The following is a 20,192-nucleotide window of genomic DNA, read 5'->3' as shown; positions in this document are numbered from 1 at the left end:
GGCTGATCACAGCATCTTCACTTACCCCGTCATTTGCTTTCATCTCCTGATAAAAAGGCCGGTGGTTTTGTTCAAGTTTGGGTGCAAATCCCTATACTTGAACTCACGATGATCCCTTGATCCCGCTGCAGGCGACAGACAGGTCTTGTCACCCCCAAAGGCTGGGGACCAGAGCAGCTCCCTGCAAGGACCAGCTCCCTTTGCCTGAGGGCTCAGCCCTTTGTGGGAGCTGCAAATCACAGCACAAACGCATCAGTCCTCTCCCCCAAACCTCCTTCTGAAAAGCAGATCCATACAACGAGCATGAGGGGGGCGTTGATTGCATCCCACCTTTGGGGGTTGTCTGCACTGTGATCCCTTGCAAACTTCATCCCAAATTGCCCATGCCAGCGAGGTCTGTGGCAAAAGCCGAGCTCCTCCATGGATGGGGTGATCCCAAGAGCTGGGGCTTTAAGAGAATGACTACATGGATGAGTGGGCACTGCTGGGAATGTCGGAGACTCCCTCCCTAACCCAGAGCTGCCCAGCACCCAGATACTTGTGCAAACAAACCCACCAGGGATGTGCTTGACCTTGGGACTGAAATGGAGCCTCTCCTGGGCTCGGGGGCTTCTTGCTGTGTCCAGGGCCCTGTCCTCTCCCTGGAGGATGCTCACTGCAGATAACTGTCTGTTCAGTGTCATTTTGGGGGAGGAAACGCAAGAATCCCAGCTATTCCAGGGGCCGGGAATGCACGGAGGCCGGAAAAGTCTGTGCCTGCCGTGTGCCAGGGAGCCCAGCAGCAGAAAAGGACACTTGTGAAGCAGGAGTTTCAACCAGCGGGGCTGACTGCACGGCTCAGGATGCACATCCATCTCCCACAGGTCCCCCCACCCTTGTGGGGTTCAGGCGATGCAGCAGTCACCCCATTGCTCAGCATCACCCGTGACCACAAGGCATCCTGACAGCACAGAGCCTCTGGAAACACTGCACAAGCAAGGGAAGGAAATGAAACCCCAAACCCAGGAGAGCAGCAGGATTCCTCAGGAAGCACCAGCCCAGTGCCCTGCCTGGGCCAAGGCAGCTCCTGCCTTCCCTGTGGGAAGGTCCAGGGTGGGAGAGGGCAAGCAGAGGATGCTGGCACTGGGAGGGGATGCTGACATGGCCCCCGAGCTCAGCACCCCAGCACAGCACCATAACACAGCCAAAGCAGGGCACCCAGTGCTGGGACTGAGTCCTGGGCGAGCCATCAGTGAACCGTCAGCCCAGCACGGTGAAAATCCCTAAATCCCTCGAATCAAAGCACATCATGAAGCTCAGCACCTGCTCAGCACCAATGATCGGCGACACTGAATTCAAGCCCTGGGGGCCTGACACTCCCCCACCAGAGAGAGTCATCTCCTATGGGAGACAATGGCCCTTTGCAGACGGGACCGGTGACTCAGTGCGCAGGAGCCAGCAGCGTTTCCAGGTGGAGAACCTGCTTTGGGAAAGGAATGAGGACTGGTGCAGCCGAGCTGTCCTCGCAAGCGTGCACGGACACGTCCGTCTGTCCTCCTCCGCCAGTGCTGTGCCAGTTATTCACATCCAACTGTGGCGCAGGACTCAAAGGCAGGTTGATCCTGTCTGCTGCAGATGGAGGACACTTTGCGCACAAGAAAAGCTGCCAGCTCAGCACAGCCCTTATTAGCCACCTGAGAACCCACCCATCATAAAGCCTGGCTGCAGTGCTCCTGCTGCCTGCGAGTGCCATAGTCAGCAGCTCAGCCCTCCCTTCCTCATAGAGGCTCTTACACCAAAACCCTCTTCACCCCCGAAACCCCGCAGTGTTCGTGTCTGCAGCTGGGATGTGAACCCAGCACGGCACCGCAGGGCTCATCCTCCATCCTGGGATGAAGGAATGGAGGAGGCAGGAGCAGGGGTCTGTGCACACAACACGGCAAAGCTCAACATGGACCCGGGGTTTTTATCCCATTCTCTCTTTTCTCTTTGGTTGTAACCAGGAAACATTCTCGAGGCTCTTATTTAACCCCCCCCAAAGCCCAAGGTGAGCAATGGCAAAGCACTTCTTTGCCTGGCCATGGCTAAAGGATCAACAGCCCCCAGTCCCAGTGTGGAAGACACATGCACAACGATCCCCTGACCATTCACGGGAAGGAGCACTGCAGTCTCATGGCTTATACCCTTGCTTTGCAGTCTTAACATTGTCTCTCCAAGCCTCCAGCCTCTGTCCGTGGCGGAGCCGCTGGGGCTGACGGCTCCATCCCCACTGCATCACGCACGGCTCCAGCCACCCTGCTGGTCCCCTCCAAACCGCTCCCATTCAGTCACACCAAGAGGGCTGCAGGCAGGGGCTCAGAGCCCTGTTTTGTCCAGCTCAGAAGAGGTCCTGCCCACCGCCGGCATCCCAGCAGCCCATCCAGGGCAGCTCTGCCGCCCATTTGCCGCTGGCCACCACTTGCAGCTTCCCCGGGTGGAAGCGCCAGTACCGCTCATCCCTGAAGAAGTAGACGGAGCCGTCGCGGTGGGTGAGGGCACCCGCGGTGCCCGAGGGCAGCCCCTGCCAGTCCCGCAGGCTGCGAGGGTAATAGGGCTCCGGGGCGAGGGGCTCCTCGCCCAGCACGAAGTACTTGGGTCCCTTGAAGAGCACCATGCGCTGGAGCTGCTGGAAGTGCAGCGCCGTGTCCGGGTGCCGCGGGAGCCCGCGGGCGCTGCACTTCAGAGGGAAACCTGCATCCAAGCTGGAGCCCGCGTAGCGCCAGCATCTCCCTCCTAGGGAGAGATGGGGAGAGGTTAGGGTCCATCCCGGGGCGGTCCTGCCATGGGGCCTTGCGACATCCACCCTGCTGGTGATCCAAGCAGCACCCATGGAGCGGGATGTGGGGCAACTGAGGCACGGTGGCTTGGAGGCATCAAAAGGGACCCCGGGGACAGAGCAAAGCCCCCGTGCTGCCTGCTAGCCCATGCTGCTGCCTTGCAAGCCTCCCCCTTGTTCCCCAGTGTGTGGGGCACAGATCCAGAGCAGTGCTGCCGCAGCAGGAACTGCAGCCGGGGCTGAGCGCTCAGCTCTCCCCACAGAGCCTTATCCCCACAAAGCAGGCAGACAAAAGCCTCTTTCTGCTCACAAGCCGCAGCCTGCTCCAGCCATAGGGAGGGAGGGAGCAGCCGAGGGCTGTGGAGGCAGAGGGGCTTTTGGCTCTCACCCAGCCGCAGCAACAAAGCCCCCTTTCTGACCAGCCAGCTCCGGGTTTCCATTCAAAGCTGTGGCTGACCCTGCAGTGGGGCTGCCTGCTTTGACCTCCCTCTACCCAGCCAGCCTGTGGATGGCATTTGAGCTCCCCACAGCAGCTCAGCCCCTAGCGTGGCGCAGGGAACCATGAAAACACCGCTCTCAGCTCCCCTCTGCCCATGTGTTACAGGGGACATGTTCTCCCTGAGACCCCAAAGGGTTTGATGCATCTGGTTTTGTTGTTAAACACCAGTGAGCGCTGCTCTACTGTATGGGGAAACTGAGGCTGCGGGGGTGACACCGCCAAGGCCACGCACAGGGCTCCTGTGGGGTTCAGCACACCGGGCACGCAGCGATGCTCCCTCCCTGTACCGTGGGCATCACGGGCAGGAGTAGGTGCTGTGGACACCAGGCAGCCAGGGCAGAGGCAGGAGCAATCCTGCTCACCTACCTTTGAAGAAGTAGAACTTATTGCTGCTCTGGGACCAGGCAGCGGCATCGATGCCAGCAGGGAGGCCAGGCCAGCGGTTCTGCAGTGGCTGTGGGTCACTGGCGTTGCCGTGCACCGGCACCATCCAGTAGTGGTTGCCCTTGAAGATGTAGATGTTGTGATCCCCATCTGCAGAGAAGAGGGAGGAGTGAGGATGTCCCGGGTGAGAAACCCCACCCCAGCTCCCATGCGCCGGTTCCCCTCTCCTCCCCATGCAGTGCTTTGAGGACACTCAGGTTTTGGATGCTCCATTCTGCCTTTCCAGCTACACCTCCCTGCTTTCATCGTTCATTGTCTCCAGCCTGGAGAGGATAAAAGCTGAGCACAGCTCCTGCTCAAGGCTTGTCTTTCACACTTGAGTTCCTGCAGCGAATAAGCCTTTGCCATGGCCAAGTGCTAGGATGTTTTCCCTGCTCCTAACACACTGAGCCATTGCTGCATCCTCACGATGGACTTTGTGGCAGCGATGTGCACCAGTGATGCCATCAGCCCCAGGAGCAGGTACCGGGTCAGCCAAACCCACCTTTCCCACCACTGTAGCTCAACAGAGCAAGGGGCAAGCTGGGGCAAGCTGGAGCAAAGGGTAGGGGTGCATGTTCTGGGAGAGGTTTGCACCATCCAGCACTCACCAGAAGTTATGGCATCGAAGAAGGAGTGGCAGTAATAGGCACTGGGGCTCCTCTGCTGCCGATCCCCACCGTAAGGATCTGTGCTCCAGTCCTGGAAGTGAGTGAAGACCTTCCCCGGGAGCTGGATGGCCAAGCCCTTGGATGGCTTCCCTGGGATGGAGCAAGGGGTGTGAGCTGCAGAGAAGGGGCATGGAACTGGCTTTCCCCAAAGCACTATGTGACCACAAAGCTGGGCTCCAAACACTCCTTTATCCCACTCTCTGGTACCTGTCCCCCTCTATATAGCAGTAGAAAAGACCCCTTATTACCCCCAAAGCATATGCACCGTCCTTTCCCTGGTTGCAAACAAGCACCTAGCAAGCCCAGCCTTCCCTGCCCCGGAGGGCCTGGTACCCATCCCACATGCCCTACCGCATCTTCCTCCCCAGCTGCAAAGGGACGAAGCCCATCCCCACCATGCCCTTTCCATGTAGCCCCCTCCCCTTGTTCCCATCCCTGCTCCTCGCTCTCCACCGCAGGGATGCTCGGAGAAGCCGTGCTCACCGTACAGGCTCTGCACGGCCAAGACATCGTCCCAGCTCAGCACAAAATCCTTGCCGAGCTTCTTGTAGTAGGGAGACATCAGAGCGCTCTTGACTGGGGAGTGCTCCAGCCCCAGCGTGTGCCCGACCTCGTGGGCCACCACGATGAAGAGGTTGCGCCCTTTGCCGCTGTGCAGGGACCAGCGCTCGGCGCTGTCGAAGTGGGCTTCACCACGCCGGGGGAAGAAGGCGTGAGCCAGGGCACCTCCTGGGGACACAAGAGCCATCAGGGACCATGGGGCAGGAGAGGGCCTCAGCCACAAACAGGGGCAGTGGGGCACATGCAGCCCCCGAGCTTAAATGTGCATCAGTTTTAGGCCTTTGGGAGCGCAGCGGCTTCCCATGGCTGTTCCCATCCAACCCAAACCAGCTGCATGCTCTGTGGTTCATGCGTTTGGTTTCTTGCTGGGCTCGGGCCAGGGATTGAAGCCACCACAATGACCCATGTTGGGAAAGGCTCAGGAAGAGAGAAGCCCTGGGCTTGTCTGATGGTGGGTAAGCAGAAAGGCTCAGCTGGACGGAATGAGCTCAGGTCTGCGGGATGCTGTCAGGGCGGGGAGGACGTGATCCTATAATGAGCATCTCAGCTGCCTCGCTGGCAAGCTTCGGTTGCAGAGCTGGGAGTGAAGACCCCAAATCAGAAAGCAAACTGGGTTCTGGGCAGAGCCTTGCCTCCATCCCCCCTCCCCAGCCCTCCTCCCTGCCGGGGAAGAGCCCACGTGGTAAAAGAGAAGCTTACGCGGGGTAAGCGACCAGCACCTGGCCCGTCGAAGGCGTTGTTGAGCCCGTCGTTGTGGTCCCCACGGAAGAAGGTGAGGCGGATGTCGGCGGGGCCGTCGCGCACCTCCCAGAACACCAGCGAGGACACGTTGCTCCAGAGCTCGAAGGCGGCTCTGACGGCGAGGCGCACCTCGTGCTGCGGCAGGTACGGGGGCCGGTTCACCACCCGGTACGTCAGGTGCCGCTTGTACCACCTCCCGCCTGCAAGAGGGACAAGCTCAGCACAAGGATGGGGACCTGGGCTTGTTCTTCCGTCCTGGCTGGAGGAAAGCATCCCGGTGCTGGGAAGAGCCATGGCTTTTCCAAGCTGAAAGTGAAAGTCAATCCAGGAGTCCCACCACCAGCATCAGCATCCTGCACCAGGATCTAACCCGTTAAACCCATCTGAAGGTGTCTCCACCGGATCCTACCCACATTCCCATGGATGGAGATGCAACCGAACCCTAAGAGAGGGGCCGAAACCTGTTTGAGGAGAGGGGAAGCTGGGGCACCCACTTTGAACCCCTCCTGCCTCATCATGGGCCAATCCAACATGGGTTCCTGACCTGCAGCTCTCTGATGCCAGCTTTATGCCCAGAAGATGCAGCCCAAGGACTGGATTCCAGGGAGAGAAAACAAAGCCACCTCTGCTATAAAGCAGATGCTGATCTCCATCACCCACCCAGGGACCCCAGTCCATCATTCAGCCTGCAGCAAGCACATACCTGTGTGTGTAATGCGCACACAGCAGACAGTGAGCCAGGAGAAGCAGGCAGGTCCCCAGGCTAGGGCTGTCTTTTCACTGCTTCTAAGGGCATCCTGACCAGTTCTACCTACAGAAGCCATTGCCTGGAAGCCCAGCCGGGGGTAACCCAGCAGGAGCAAACCACTGCTCACCATTCATTTTAAAAGCATCGATTTACTAGCAGCGCAGATCTTACTGCCCTACGTAGCTCCCTTATAAACCCTTTCAGGGCAGACAGAGCTTGGATGCCACCAGGGCAGATGGTGACAATGAAGGGGATGAGCCTGTGAGACCCCTCTAAGCTGCCAGTCCCCCTCCCACCACACAGGGGTGCAAAGATGCGTGCTCATTCCCCGAGCATCACAGCTCCCTCCTCCTCCTCGGCAGCTCTGGGGACCCCGGGGCCTCATGATTACATGCATCCAGGGCTGTCCAGGAGTGGGAAAGATGCCATGGGGCCGCGCTGGGGAGATGCGGGTGCCAGCACCTGTGCTGAGGCATGGGAGCAGGGACAGATCTCCAGTGCCTGCTCCAGCTGTGCGGGGAACAGTGGGAATGGAGCCTGCAGCACACCGGGAATCACTGCTGAGGGTCTGAGCTATGCAAACCTGGTGGTCATCGCATCCTCTCCCATCCCATCCCATCCCAAACCATCCCACCCCATCCTATCCCATCCCAAACCATCCCACCCAATCCCATCCCACCCCTCTGTTTCCTTCTCCCCCATTTCTGAGCAGTGGCCCTGGGCCAGCTGGTTGCAATCCTTGGGGCAGAATCAATTCTTCCTGCTCATCATTGCAGCAACAGCCTCCAAGTCTAAAGGCACACAGCTCTGCTTTCCAGCCAGGACAATTCCCTGCATGGCAAAGGCTCAATACCTGCCTAGATGGCTGCAGTCTAAGATAAAGCCCTGGCATCCCATCCTTCCCTCCACAGGAGCAGAGCATCTACTGCTGGAGAAGGATGGATGGCACCAGCTGGCAGGGGATAGGAGGCTCCAGCCACAGCATCTCCCTTGTAAGAGCACCAGCAGGCCAGGCTGGGTGAGGTAAATGGGGCCAGCTCTCAGCAAGAGGAAGGCTGGGCAACACACACAGCCACTAAGCCCAGGATAATGACGGCAGGGATCTCCCCAAGGGGAAATCCAGGATGCTGGCTGCACGACATGCATCTGGCCACGGTCCTGCTGGTCAGCAGAGCTCCCGCCCAGCTCCAGTGCCTATAAAGCCCAGCAAGGCAGCTGGAAGCAAGTGATCGCTTCCCAGTGCCCTGCACTGCAGACCCCAATTTCCTGCTGGGAGATGGGTGGGTAACGAAGCACTTTGCTGGCTCAGCTGCATTGGCTTCCTGTTCCAAGCGGATAAACAGCCAGCTTAGCACAAAGCCTCCGGCCTTCCTGGACGGGGCCACCAGCCATGTGGGCACCATCCCTCCTTGTTGCCTGAGGGCACTGCCATGGCATCACTCCCATTCTACTGCCTGCAGGCACTGCCATGGCATCACTCCCATCTCTGTCTGCAGGCACTGCCATGGCATCACTCCCATTCTACTGCCTGCAGGCACTGCCATGGCATCACTCCCATCTCTCTGTCTGCAGGCACTGCCATGGCATCGCTCCCATTCTACTGCCTGCAGGCACTGCCATGGCATCACTCCCATCTCTCTGTCTGCAGGCACTACCATGGCATCGCTCCCATTCTACTGCCTGCAAGCACTGCCATGGCATCGCTCCCATTCTACTGCCTGCAGGCACTGCCATGGCATCGCTCCCATTCTACTGCCTGCAGGCACTGCCATGGCATCACTCCCATCCCTCTGCCTGCAGGCACTGCCATGGCATCACTCCCATCCCTCTGCCTGCAGGCACTGCTCTAGCATCACTCCCATCCCGCTGCCTGTGGGCACTGCCATGGCATCACTCCCATCCCGCTGCCTGTGGGCACTGCCATGGCATCGCTCCCATCCTGCTGCCTGCAGGCACTGCCATGGCATCACTCCCATCCCTCTGCCTGCAGGCACTGCTCTAGCATCACTCCCATCCCGCTGCCTGTGGGCACTGCCATGGCATCACTCCCATCCTGCTGCCTGCAGGCACTGCCATGGCATCACTCCCATCCCTCTGCCTGCAGGCACTGCTCTAGCATCACTCCCATCCCGCTGCCTGTGGGCACTGCCATGGCATCACTCCCATCCCGCTGCCTGTGGGCACTGCCATGGCATCACTCCCACCCCTCTGCCTGCAGGCACTGCCATGGCATCGCTCCCATCCTGCTGCCTGCAGGCACTGCCATGGCATTGCTCCCACCCCTCTGCCTGCAGGCACTGCCACCTGCAGTGCCACTGCACCCCAGCTTGCTGGCACAGATCTGCCACCACCAGACCACCGGAGCTTTTAAAGCCCTTCCTTCTCTGCCTCATCACCATGCCCTGGGCACAGCATCCCCTCTGCCTGCAGGATGGAGCCTGCAGGAGTGGTGCTGTGTATCAGGGGTTTGTAAGGAAAGCCAGAGGCAGGAGGAGGATGATGGGGATGTCTCCTGGGGCCGTCCATCGCCAGCCCTGCCAGATGCAGAGACAGCCTGACAAGGCACAGAGCCCTTTCTTAATCTCGCCTTCATTTTTCCCATGTCTTAAGCGCAGCTGGCCCCAGCCCTCTTGCTCTCTAGGAATCCAGTTACTCACCCACAAGCCTGGGAGGCAGGCTGTGGGAGACAAGAGGCCAAATCCTGGACACTCAGCAGCAAGAGAAGTTGCTCGGAGCAGAGTTAAACCCCTTAATGTGGCTGGAACACCTCCCTTCGGCCAGGCTGCGCCAGCACCAACGGGTTTTGTGGTTACTGCCGGATAACCAACGCACATTCAGAGTGCCAAAGCTCATCAGAGAACCCCACAGCCAGCGCTCACCGTGCTGCACAGTGCGCCTGTGGCGCCGGGTGCTGGGTGCCCGTTGTGTCCCTGTAGTGCGGCTCTCCCCATCACCGGTGCCACACCGCGGCAGAGCCATCTGATGGAGTGTGGGGGCATCCAGGACCCCGCTGAGCGGGAGGTGGGTCACCCGCTGGAAATCCCTGGGAAAGGAAGGGAGACGTCAGCACACACATCCGAAATCCCGCAGCTGGGTTGGGTGCGCTCGTGTTTGACCTGATGAGCTTCATGCCCCTCCAACAGGAACGCATCCAGGTGATAAAACCAGAAGGGTTTTGCTCTGCAACCACATCTGACCAGTGAGCCGCCTCCTAGCAGGGCAAAAGTGGACAGAAGAGCCTGAAAAATGCCTTTTCCAGCTTGTAGCCCCAGTTGTTTGACTTTGCACCTGACTTCGAGCAGGGTCAGGCCAGGGATGCTCCCAGTGTCAGTGTGTTCCCATTAGCAGAAGCCCGAGCAGGGGCTGTCAGCTCACCCCTGACATCTCCCAGCCATCCCCAACCTTGGCCTCGCTGCATGGGGAGCTGTATGGGGAGCAGCAGGCCATAAAAGGGAAATAAAGCAGCACAGCGAGGCACGGGGCTGCCAGCAGCCAGCATCCAGCTGGGCACGGACCAGCTCCTCCAGAAGGGGCCGGTTGTGCTTTACCATCAGAGCGTGTGAGATGCCGGCAGCATCCGTGCAGCCGGAGCTGCTGCGTTAGTGCTTGGGTGAAACAAAGGCTTGTACCTCAGTGCATCCGTGAACTCATCAGGGCTGTGTGTGCCGGGAGCCTGCTTCCCAAAGTAGCCGTATTTCTCCAGGAATAGCTGGAAGAAGAGACATGGGAGAGGCACAGCTCAGAGCAGGGGCAGGCATTAGCTTAGGAATAAGGGAAAACTGGAGATGGGGTGGGAAACAGTGCTGCAAAGATGGGACTGGGCAGAAAAGCTTGGGTTTATTCCTGGCACCTCAGCACCCCAAACCTGCGCTCACACAGGGTTATGTGTGTCTCCCCCCCAGTGTTTTTGGTTCTCTTGGTGTTTGGCCATGGTGAGATGGAGGCGGAGGAGGAAACATCGCTACCAACAGATCAGAAAGCCCTGCTGCCGTGTCACCCGCGGGCAGAGCCACCAACCCCACAGCTTGAATCACCTCAGCTCAGCGCAATGACTATGTTAAAGGCTCGAGCGCTGTGGGCACGAAGAGTGGGGTGAGACGGGGTCAGGCTGCAGCCTCCCCCCATCCCCATGCAGGATGTGCTGCTGCAAAGCGGAGACGCTCTGGGGGCAATCTGCTCTGCCAAACCATTCTTCTTCTTATCAGCCCTTGACATGGACGGAGATGGTTGCTCTGAACTGGCTCCAGCACCGAAATTGCATGTTAAGGAAAATAAACAGCTTCCCTCTGCTCAGCCCGTGCCCCAGCTCCCGGAGAAGTGAATATTCCTGGTCACAGGAATGCTCCACACCCGCCGGGGCCGTCTGCAGGGGTCAAACAAGCTGCTCAGCATCCTGTGAGGGCAGAACTGGAGCTCTAGTAATGAGCAATAGAAAGGGAAAGTGGCTGCTTCATTTCCCGCATCCCAGAGGAGATGTGGGCTGAGCACCGGGAATGCCACGGGCTGCCCCGGGACAGAACTGCAGAAACTCAGGCTTCTAAAGCCTCTTCCCATCCTGCTTGTCTCAGGACAGGGGAAAGCAGGGGGAGAGTGTTAACCTGCACAAGATGCTGCTCCTGACTGTCTACTTCCAGAGGGTGACTCAATCCCACTGCACCCCCAACCCTTCCTGGGCACATCCCTTTGCCTGGCAGGGATTGGGAACGGTTGCTGGATATGGCAGCCCTGGGGTGCGCCAGAGCATGTCTCTCTCCTCCTCCTCCTCCTGCCCAAGCCCTTTGCTTGCTGTTAACAGTCATCATCACGTCATCCCCACACACTCATCCCCTGTGCCCGCCAGCTCCCTGCAGGCAGGGCAGGCACCTTCCATGTGCTCCTGCACCCGCTGAGTCTGATCTCCTCCTTTACACCCCTTCTACCTGGAGCATCCCGTTCCATTAGCAAGGACCAGCACATCCTCCTGCCGGGACACGCTCTTCACCAAAGCCCCAGCCTAAAAACCTGGTTGTGCTTCCCACCAAAAGCATTCTCCAACTCGGCTGGAGGTACCAGCATCTTGGAGCAGCATCAGGCTGCAGCAGTGAAAGCATCAGTGTCACCCAGACACTGCGCACCCCGTCCCACTGAGGTTAAATCGGGCATGAGCTTGTTTGCTGAGTGAAGCTACACCACCTCTGCATGAGGATGGACCATAGAGCCTGGACATGGCACCTCCACAGCCACAGGGGGATAAATCCCCCCTTTACATGGGTACCAGCAGCAACACAGGATGCGCACACAGTGGAGGATACGGGGATGGAGGAGCCTCACAGGGATGCATGGCAGGGAGGTTTGAAGAGTAGTCTGGGGAGGAGGAGGAGGGATCTGGCCTCTTTCTCTGCAGTTGTGTTTTCACAATGTTCTCCTCCAGTTAGAAAAGCACCAGCTACATATATGGATGTGGGGTGATAATCCCAGCACTTACATCACCGCAGATAAATGCGAGCTCCAAAGCACCCAGACAGAGCCCCAGTCTGTAAACCTTTCCTACCACAGTTTTGCTTCCACCCATCATCTAAAACATAACAATTTGAAGCTATTTCCTCCCCTGTAACCTAACACAAGCCCATTCTTCATGCATGAAAACGGGGTTTTCCCCACCATGATCTCATGAAGGCTTGAAACCCCATCTGGACCATCAGCATACATGGCAAACAGCAACGGCTGTCGCAGCAGCTGCTCCTGAGCAGCACCACGATGTACACAGGCCACTGGTTTTATTATATCTGTCCACGTCTCCCTGAGCTTTGCAAGTCCAACCAAAGCAGCAGTTTCCTTGTAGCTTCTGGCCCCTGGGGACCAGACGCTTTGCAGGGCTACAGGGGAACCCAAGAGCCCCATAGCACAGTGTCCTGTGCCCAAACTAGTGCTCAAGACCCCCTCCAGCACTGCCCATGCCCTGCACTTCCCCCTGGGACCAGCCAGGCTTTGTTAAGGCTGTGTGGAAGCTGGCACATCCCATTAAACCTCTCCAGAGGCTGCAATGCAAAGCCTGGCCATGCTGGGAAAACCGCCTCCCGGCTGCCCCAGACAGGGAAATGCTCTTTTCCATACAATGGGGAAAGAAAAACAGCAGGAAACCAAGGGCTGAACATTAACACGAAATATGCCCAGCTCCCGCTATGCACCAGGGAGGGAAAAGAGGAAAGATCCAGCTGCCCAGGAGCCAGTGATAGGGTGGAAAAGCCTTTGGAGCGGCAGCAGGGAGAGCAGGAGGAGAGTTTGGGACTGACAAGAGGGACACTTCCCACCACAGAGCTCTGATGTGGAGCTGGACACAGCCCTGGAAATCATCTCTGCGGAGAGCTAAAGCCAAGGAAACACCTTGCCCTTGACCACAGGCATCCCAGTGGAGCACAGCCAGCAGTAAATACAATCAGACCTCCCTCCCTGGAAACCGGGATAACAACAGTGCAGAGCAGCAGGCTCTGGTCCTGCATGCCCCCACTCCACACACTCAGCTTCTGGCACCTTTCCACCACTTAAGTGATGGAGAAGCCTCACGTTGGGCTCTCGCTGACTGTGGTCCCCTGTGCTCCGCATGGATACAGCCCCATCCCTCCCCTCCATCCCTCAGCAGCAGAGGGAAGCGATCGCATCCTGCCGCGGGGTGGGCTGGAATTCCAAGCCATGGTTACAGTAGCTGATGACCTGGGGTTGAATCATGAGACAGCAGCAGCCCAAGGGGATCTCCTCAGCCCTGGTGCCCATCAGCCCCAGGCTGCATCCCACAGCACCACCAAGACAGACACAGGGGAAGCTGCAGCTCCTGCTTTGCTGCCTCAGGTTCCCTCAAGCACAGCACAGACACAAGCAGAGCTGACCCCAGCATCTCCTCCTGCCCATTGGGTTGCTACCTGCCTGCGGGCTGCCTTTAAACACACTCATTTGTCTCTTCTCTCCCAAGCCACATTCCTGCCTGCGCTTGCAAACCCTTTGGCAGAGCCCTCGGGTCTTTTGTTTAAGTGTGTGTGTAAGTATCTGTATAAATATTGTATACAGAGACACACAAGAAGGGAGATTAGCAAGCACTTGGGCATCCTCCTGCTGCAAAGACAGCGGAACCTCGGCTAATTCTGCATGTTAATGACAGAGGGGGATTAAACCCTGATCCCCATCCGGCTGCTCCCCTCCTGTGCCAAATCCGGTCCTGAAGGAATCTCCTCTCCCAACTGCCCCTCCTGAAATGCTGCTCCAGCAGCAGTTTACCTCCTTACCACTGAAGATGAGGAGCTGGGAGAATCTGCACCCAGGTTCTGTTAAGCTCCTTTTGTTTCCACACTTCTGGAGCTGAGAAGCAGGACTAAAACCCCTCCTGGTTTCAGTAACCTGCATCTTCAGGTTGCTGAGCTCCCTGCTCCCCCCCTCTGCCTGGACAGGAGGGATGCTTCGGGACAAGAGCAACAAACATCACTCGAAAGGAAAAGAAACACCATGAGATACACCAGGGTTGGTGTTCTCTGCTTCTGGGGCTGCAAATCACTGCTTGTGTGCGTGTTAAATAGAGGGATATCTCACCGGCAATCACTACAATTCACTCCTGCATTGGAAACGAGCTCCAGAGCCATGCGAATGCGACCCAAAGCACTTGGGGAGAGCAGGGATAGAACAGGGCTTGGCCAAACCTTCCCCTGCGAATACCAGAGCAGCAGACAAACCAGTCTGGTCACGCAGCCTGGTTCTGCTTTCATGTCAGAGGAGAGAAAGGAAGCCAGACGCTCCATCCTCGCCCTCCACCGGGATGGGAACCCCCTGCCTGGCGGGCGTTATTCCCTGTAACAGGCAGGGATTGTCTGGGAACGGAGCTGGGAAGAAAGGGGGGCTGTTCACACTGTGTGACTCAGGGGCTGCTCGGCACACGGGTGCCTTGGAACCACTTCCCACATCCACACTGTCTCAAAAGCCTTGGGTTTTACATCCTCTCACAGGGGCGATGGCACCCGAGTATTTCCTCCTCTCCTCCACTCCTTCCATTGCTGTGCAGAGGCTGAACAGCAAGGAATTCCTCCCAGGGAGAAGGATTTCTTCCTCTTTATGTCAATGTGGGGGTTCCCTGGAGCACACGGGGGTCCCAGCTGACCCCAAGGCCCACAGGGTACCAGAGACCCTCGCACCAGCCAGGCAGCGCTCAACATCCAGCATCCCGACTGGAAGTCTGCTCCATAAAGGAGCTCATCCGGACACTGGAGCGTTTCTAAGCACAGCTATGGCTCAGAGCCCAGGCTAAATGTGAGCCTTTGGGTTGCAAAGTCAGAGGTCAAGTGCAGGGGGAAGAGGGACAGGATAGGGAAAAGTAAGAGAGGGAGAAGGAGGATAGGAAAAGAAGATACCAAAGAAGATACCAATAGAAAATAAGCCAGAATGAGAGTGGCTCAGTCCCTCAGTCTCGCTCCCCATTCCCATTCCCATTCCCAGCTTTTCTCAGATTTCTACCCAACTTTGATTCCCATCACATCAGACCTGTAGCTTCTCACACAAGGGGCTCTATGGTCCTTTGCCCCTGGCCCCACCAGCGCTCTGCCTTGCTCTTCACTCCCAAACCGGGATGAGCTCTCTTGTGCCTTGTATTCCACACCATTCCCCTGGGATCGGGGAGACTCGGGCATTACCACACCCCCCAAACTGCCATCCCGAGCACAACCCAGGTCTGCCAAGCTACGTGCTCCAGCCCTTCTCCTGCCTGGAGCCTGCAGATAACGACAGGATTTAGCACACAAATGGTTCAAATTGGATTTCCTAACTTCTTTTTTGTCTCTTGGAGCGGCAATCGACACAAAGGCGCTGAAAAGCAGGGCAGGAGCCAGGAAAACAACACCGCTGGGTGCTTTATCCCACTTTTACAGCCCATTGCTGCAAACTTCACCTGGTTTAAAAGCAATAAGAATAAAGCCTTAGAAGCAAAGCCTGGCAGTGGTCTGAAAGCCGCAAGTCACGGGAGCTATTGGATGCTACAGGAGACATTCAGCTCCCTCTTTAAAAGCAGCATTATCTGCTCACTTCATTTAGACAAGCTTTGTTAGCCCAGGTTCTCTGTGTTTCCACTGTGTACGTGGTCCCTGGCCAGCACAGCACATCTCACCGGGGAAACTGAGGCAGGGAGACAGGAAGACATCGGCGAGGAACCCAAAGGCAGCTCTTGCCCCCAACGAGCTGCTTTTAGAGTGAAACTGAAGTGAATTCTGAGCACTGAGAACTTCGCAAGTTTGTTTTTCTCCAGGGCACACTGGGAGGAGCACATGGATAAATCCCCTCTTCAGAACAGCGTCTCCCAGAGAAGCCTGCACATTAAAACAACCCTTCAAGCATTTATTGCATGTGAAACCCCAGTTAATGCACTAGGATTTGCTGGGGTTTCGGATCAAGCATCTGGGCAAACGTGCACTGGATTGGTGCCTAAACAAGAGAAAATCCCCAACACAACCTTTGTTCACCAGCCAAACCTCACACCTCACACCAAACAGGAACGGATGGGGCATGGAGGGACAATGATAGGGGGACAAAAAGAGGAAATCCAAACAGAGGCGATGGGACAGCCAGAGGAGGGGAAAGCCTGGTTTTTGTCCCTTGGGATTTGCCTGGAGATGGGAAGTTTGTGGCACACGGGGCTCAATGTGTGGTTGTGCCTGTGCGGGATACACATAACAGGCACTCACAGCACGCGTGGATGAACAAACGTCAGGCTCTCGTGGGCATGCACCTATGGTGTTAATGTACCTCAGGGATATGTCCATGCCTATGGCACAGCACACACCTATGGCACTTGTACTCCTATGGCATGAGTACACCTGGGGCTTGCACACACCTATGGCATGGGCACACCCAGGGTATGGGCACCCCTATGGCATGCACACACCTATGACATGCACATGCCTATGACATTTATACACCCTTGGAACACACACACCAGTAGCATGGGCCTACTTGGGGCCGGCACATGCCTATGGTATGCACACACCCGTGACACATACACACCTGTCACATAGGCACATCTATGGCACACACACACCCCTATAGCACAGGTTCACACACCCCTATAGCACAGGTTCACACATCCCTACAGCAAGGGTTCACACATCCCTATAGCAAGGGTTCACACACCCCTAGAGCAAGGGTTCACACACCCCTACAGCAAGGGTTCACACACCCCTAGAGCAAGGGTTCACACACCCCTACAGCAAGGGTTCACACACCCCTAGAGCAAGGGTTCACACACCCCTATAGCAAAGGTTCACACACACTTATAGCACAGGTTTACACATACCTATAGTACAGGTTCATATCTATAGCACAGGCTTATGCACAACTATAGCACGGGTTCACACACCCCTATAGCACAGACACACCAGGGCTCACACACATATAGCATGGGCACACACACACCTATAACACAGGCACATCAGGGCTCACACACCCCTATAGCACAGGTTCATGCACCCCAGCAGCATAGGCACACTGGGGCTCACACACACCTATAGCATGGGCACAGCGGGGTTCCCACACATACATAGCATGGGCACACATACACCTATAGCACAAGCACACCGGGGCATGCATACATATATAGCATGGGCTCACACACCCCTATAGCACGGGCACACCGGGGCTCACACACATCTATAGCACGGGCACAGCGGGGCTCACACACATCTATAGCACGGGCACACCGGGGCTCACACACATCTATAGCACGGGCACACCGGGGCTCACACACATCTATAGCACGGGCACACCGGGGCTCACACACCCCTATAGCACGGGCACAGCGGGGCTCACACACATCTATAGCACGGGCACACCGGGGCTCACACACATCTATAGCACGGGCACACCGGGGCTCACACACATCTATAGCACGGGCACACCGGGGCTCACACACCCCTATAGCACGAGCACACCGGGGCTCACACACATCTATAGCACGGGCACACCGGGGCTCACACACCCCTATAGCACGGGCACACCGGGGCTCACACACCCCTATAGCACGGGCACACCGGGGCACACACACCCCTATAGCACGGGCACACCGGGGCTCACACACCCCTATAGCACGGGCACACCGGGGCTCACACACCCCTATAGCACGGGCACACCGGGGCTCACACACCCCTATAGCACGGTCTCACACGACGCCCTGGCTCAGGACATCGCGACGCCGGTGCCGGCCCCCCCGCTCCCTCCGGCCCGTTCCCCGGTCCCCCGCACCCCGGTGCCGCTCCTACCTCCGCGTCCCGCCGCTGCCGAGCTGCCGGCCCGGGCTGCGCTGCCGCCAGCAGCCCCAGCGCCAGCGTTGCCCGCAGCGCCCCGGCCGCCCGCGGCCCCATGCCCGCTCCGCTCCGCTCCCACCGGCCCCACTCGCCTCTCCCCGCCCGGCCCCGGGGGGCGGCCCCCTCCCGGCCCGGCCCCGGCCGAGGGCTGGGCTCCGCCGCTCGCTCCCGCAGCCCCGGCACCGCCCGCCCTCGGCCGGGACTCGCCTCGCGTCCCCCTGCACACAGCGAGGTTAGGAGGGGTGGGAGGGAGCTGAGCCCGTCCTGCACCCACCCGGCTCCAGCAGCACCCGGGCTGGGTCCTCGTCCGTCTCCCCTGTGCAGCATCTCTGCTCTGCGCTCGGGCATCACCAGCTCACCCCAGCCGTGGGTGGCAGAGCTGGGCACGCAAGTGGCCACGCCAGGAGGCATCCCATGGCATGGGCTGTTGGTCCAGGCTGCACGGGGAGCAGAGCATGGGCAGGTTTGGGTGCTGGGACAAACCCCCCACCACGGCAGCAAGGCTTGGGCTTGAACATGGGGAGCAGAGGAGGAGAAAGCAAGTCCAGCATTTCCTAAACCTGCGTTCATCTGTGGTCCAGACCCTGAGGATGCAGAGCAGCGCAGGGCTCAGATGCAAGGCATCCTGCTCCAACAGCGCTAGCCACGAGCACAGCAGGCTGGACAAAGCCCGCATTAGAGCAGTGCCATTACGGCAGCGGGCCTTGGGTAGTGAGGGGCTTGTTGTCACCGCAGGCAATACAGTGCACCAGCATCAGCTCTGTGACCTGCACACAGTTCATGATCTTGCGGCTCCCAGTGACAAGTGAACAGCTCTGTTTACTCCCCGCAGTGTTTTGTTTGACTGTTGTGCTTTAGTTTGATTGAAGCAAAAGGATGTTTTGGTTCTGCTTCAGTTCGGGGTGGGGGGGAAAATAGGATGTGATTTATATCTGCTTCTGTTTCCATGCCAGCTTCAACCACACACCTATTCTACAGCTAGCAGGCCTCTTCCTCTTCTTTTTAACCATGCCAAAAGCTGAAGTTCCAGGAGCATCTGCTGAGTGCAGCTTGAAGAGGTCCGCAGGGATCCTGTAACACATTGCCTTCAGCTGCACAGGGATTAGCATGTCGGGAAGGAGGCGGGATTCAGAGGAGGGAGAAAGAGATCTGCATAACACGGCAAAATAAGTCAGTTGCTGGGGTATGATTGGGGGAATAAACAGATGGGAGAAATGAGGAATGTTGGGGATGATCGATGGGATGCTGGCAGAGGACAGAGGGAGGCTGGCACGGGTGAGGGCAGGACGGGGCTGCTCCTAGCCCAGGTCAGCCCCATGCTTCCCTTCAAAACAAGAGCAGCTCTGTCTGCAAACGCATCCGTGTTTGGTTCGTATCTAGGAAGCGACTGATCCATCTGCTCTTCCACTTAAGAACATGGATGATGAGAAAGTGACGGGCTCGGCTCCAGGAGGAGCAGGAAACTCCCTCCTCTGCTCATTGTAATGCAGGGAAGCTTCTGGGAGGGCACCTGCAGCCCCTGGAGCAGCCAGCTTTCCGACCTGGCATTTCCCAGGGCCGCTGCTGTGGTCCTGAGGGGATTCAGCATTCAGATGGAGAAGAATCCAGCCCAGCCTTGGAGATGCCGAATCACAGCTCTGCACAGGCTGCTGGCTCGGAGGATAAAGCTGTTTACCCAGGTGCTGTAATCAGAGCAGTATCAGGAACAGAGAAGCTGCCTTGTGGGAAGGTGAACACATTTCCAGCTCCTTCAGCATTAGGTTAAAGCTCTAACGTGGAGCAGAAGAAAGAGAATCCTCGTAACCTGTACCCTAAAACTGAAACGGAAGAAGTGAAACCTGTAGCGAAGAGCTGATGAAGCTTTACTAACCAGTAGTGGAAGAGGATGATAAACAGAGCCATACAAGCCCTGGCTGCCTGAGCATCCCTGATTCCTCAGGTTTCCAGACAAAATCCCATCTCCCTCAGATCCACACAGGTCTCACTGCAGGCAGGTAGCTTAATTTCTAAACCCTTTCCTAAGATGCCTTCACAGCTTGAATTTGGAGGTGCAGAGGGTTCCTGATCCAATACCAGCAGTGTATTCACCTGAGAACATCAGGGAGGACGTGCTGCTGCTCCCACAGGCACCGGTCTGGAGCAAGGGAGCCTTGTCAGTCCATATGGGTGCGGGGCAGAGCAGTGAGGCACCACGGAGTGAATCACTGCCTGCTTCCGACCGAGGTGAGCTCCGAGAGCAGCCCATAAACACACATTATGAAACAGCACTCCAGTGACGTGATGCTTCTTGGAACGGCTCTGACTGTTTACCACAACTGATAAAGCAAATAGCAACACCATCACTCCTCCGTGCCAGCGTCTACCCGGGACGGATGCAACACGCAAGAGCTGCCAGGTAAAAGCCTTGAGTGCTTTGCGCCCCGAGCACGTTCAAGTTGTTCTGTTCCAT

At 57.6% G+C, this 20,192-nt stretch overlaps 1 protein-coding gene across 1 annotated transcript; it reads right to left on the bottom strand.

Moving 5' to 3' along the window:
• Positions 1 to 1,962: 1,962 nt before the first annotated feature.
• MMP28 (matrix metallopeptidase 28) lies at positions 1,963 to 17,827 on the bottom strand. Its single transcript, XM_061470457.1, has 8 exons — positions 17,699 to 17,827; positions 10,067 to 10,146; positions 9,317 to 9,480; positions 5,668 to 5,889; positions 4,871 to 5,116; positions 4,328 to 4,477; positions 3,660 to 3,827; positions 1,963 to 2,751 (listed from the first exon to the last, which is right to left on the bottom strand). Exons 1-8 carry the CDS (start codon positions 17,798 to 17,800, stop codon positions 2,357 to 2,359), a joined length of 1,527 nt encoding a protein of 508 aa, XP_061326441.1. The 5' UTR covers positions 17,801 to 17,827; the 3' UTR covers positions 1,963 to 2,356.
• Positions 17,828 to 20,192: the final 2,365 nt, after the last annotated feature.

The sequence above is a fragment of the Pezoporus flaviventris genome, unplaced genomic scaffold, assembly GCF_033815535.1.
Source record: "Pezoporus flaviventris isolate CSIRO_AGI_PZ_B2104156 unplaced genomic scaffold, CSIRO_AGI_Pfla_v1 ptg000063l, whole genome shotgun sequence".
NCBI classification, from domain to species: domain Eukaryota; kingdom Metazoa; phylum Chordata; class Aves; order Psittaciformes; family Psittacidae; genus Pezoporus; species Pezoporus flaviventris.
The sequence above is the reverse complement of the archived record's forward strand: the minus strand, read 5'-3'. Positions and strand labels throughout refer to the sequence as shown.

Bases quoted from the DNA above. Each gene is read 5' to 3' on its own strand.
- MMP28 (XM_061470457.1), bottom strand. From the start codon at position 17,800: ATGGGGCCGCGGGCGGCCGGGGCGCTGCGGGCAACGCTGGCGCTGGGG. The intron at 5,890-9,316 runs GTGAGCGCTGGC...TCCCTCTTGCAG, and splicing joins CAGGCGCACTGTGCAGCACG to GCGGGAGGTGGTACAAGCGG. The intron at 5,117-5,667 runs GTGCTGGTCGCT...TTGTGTCCCCAG, and splicing joins CAACGCCTTCGACGGGCCAG to GAGGTGCCCTGGCTCACGCC.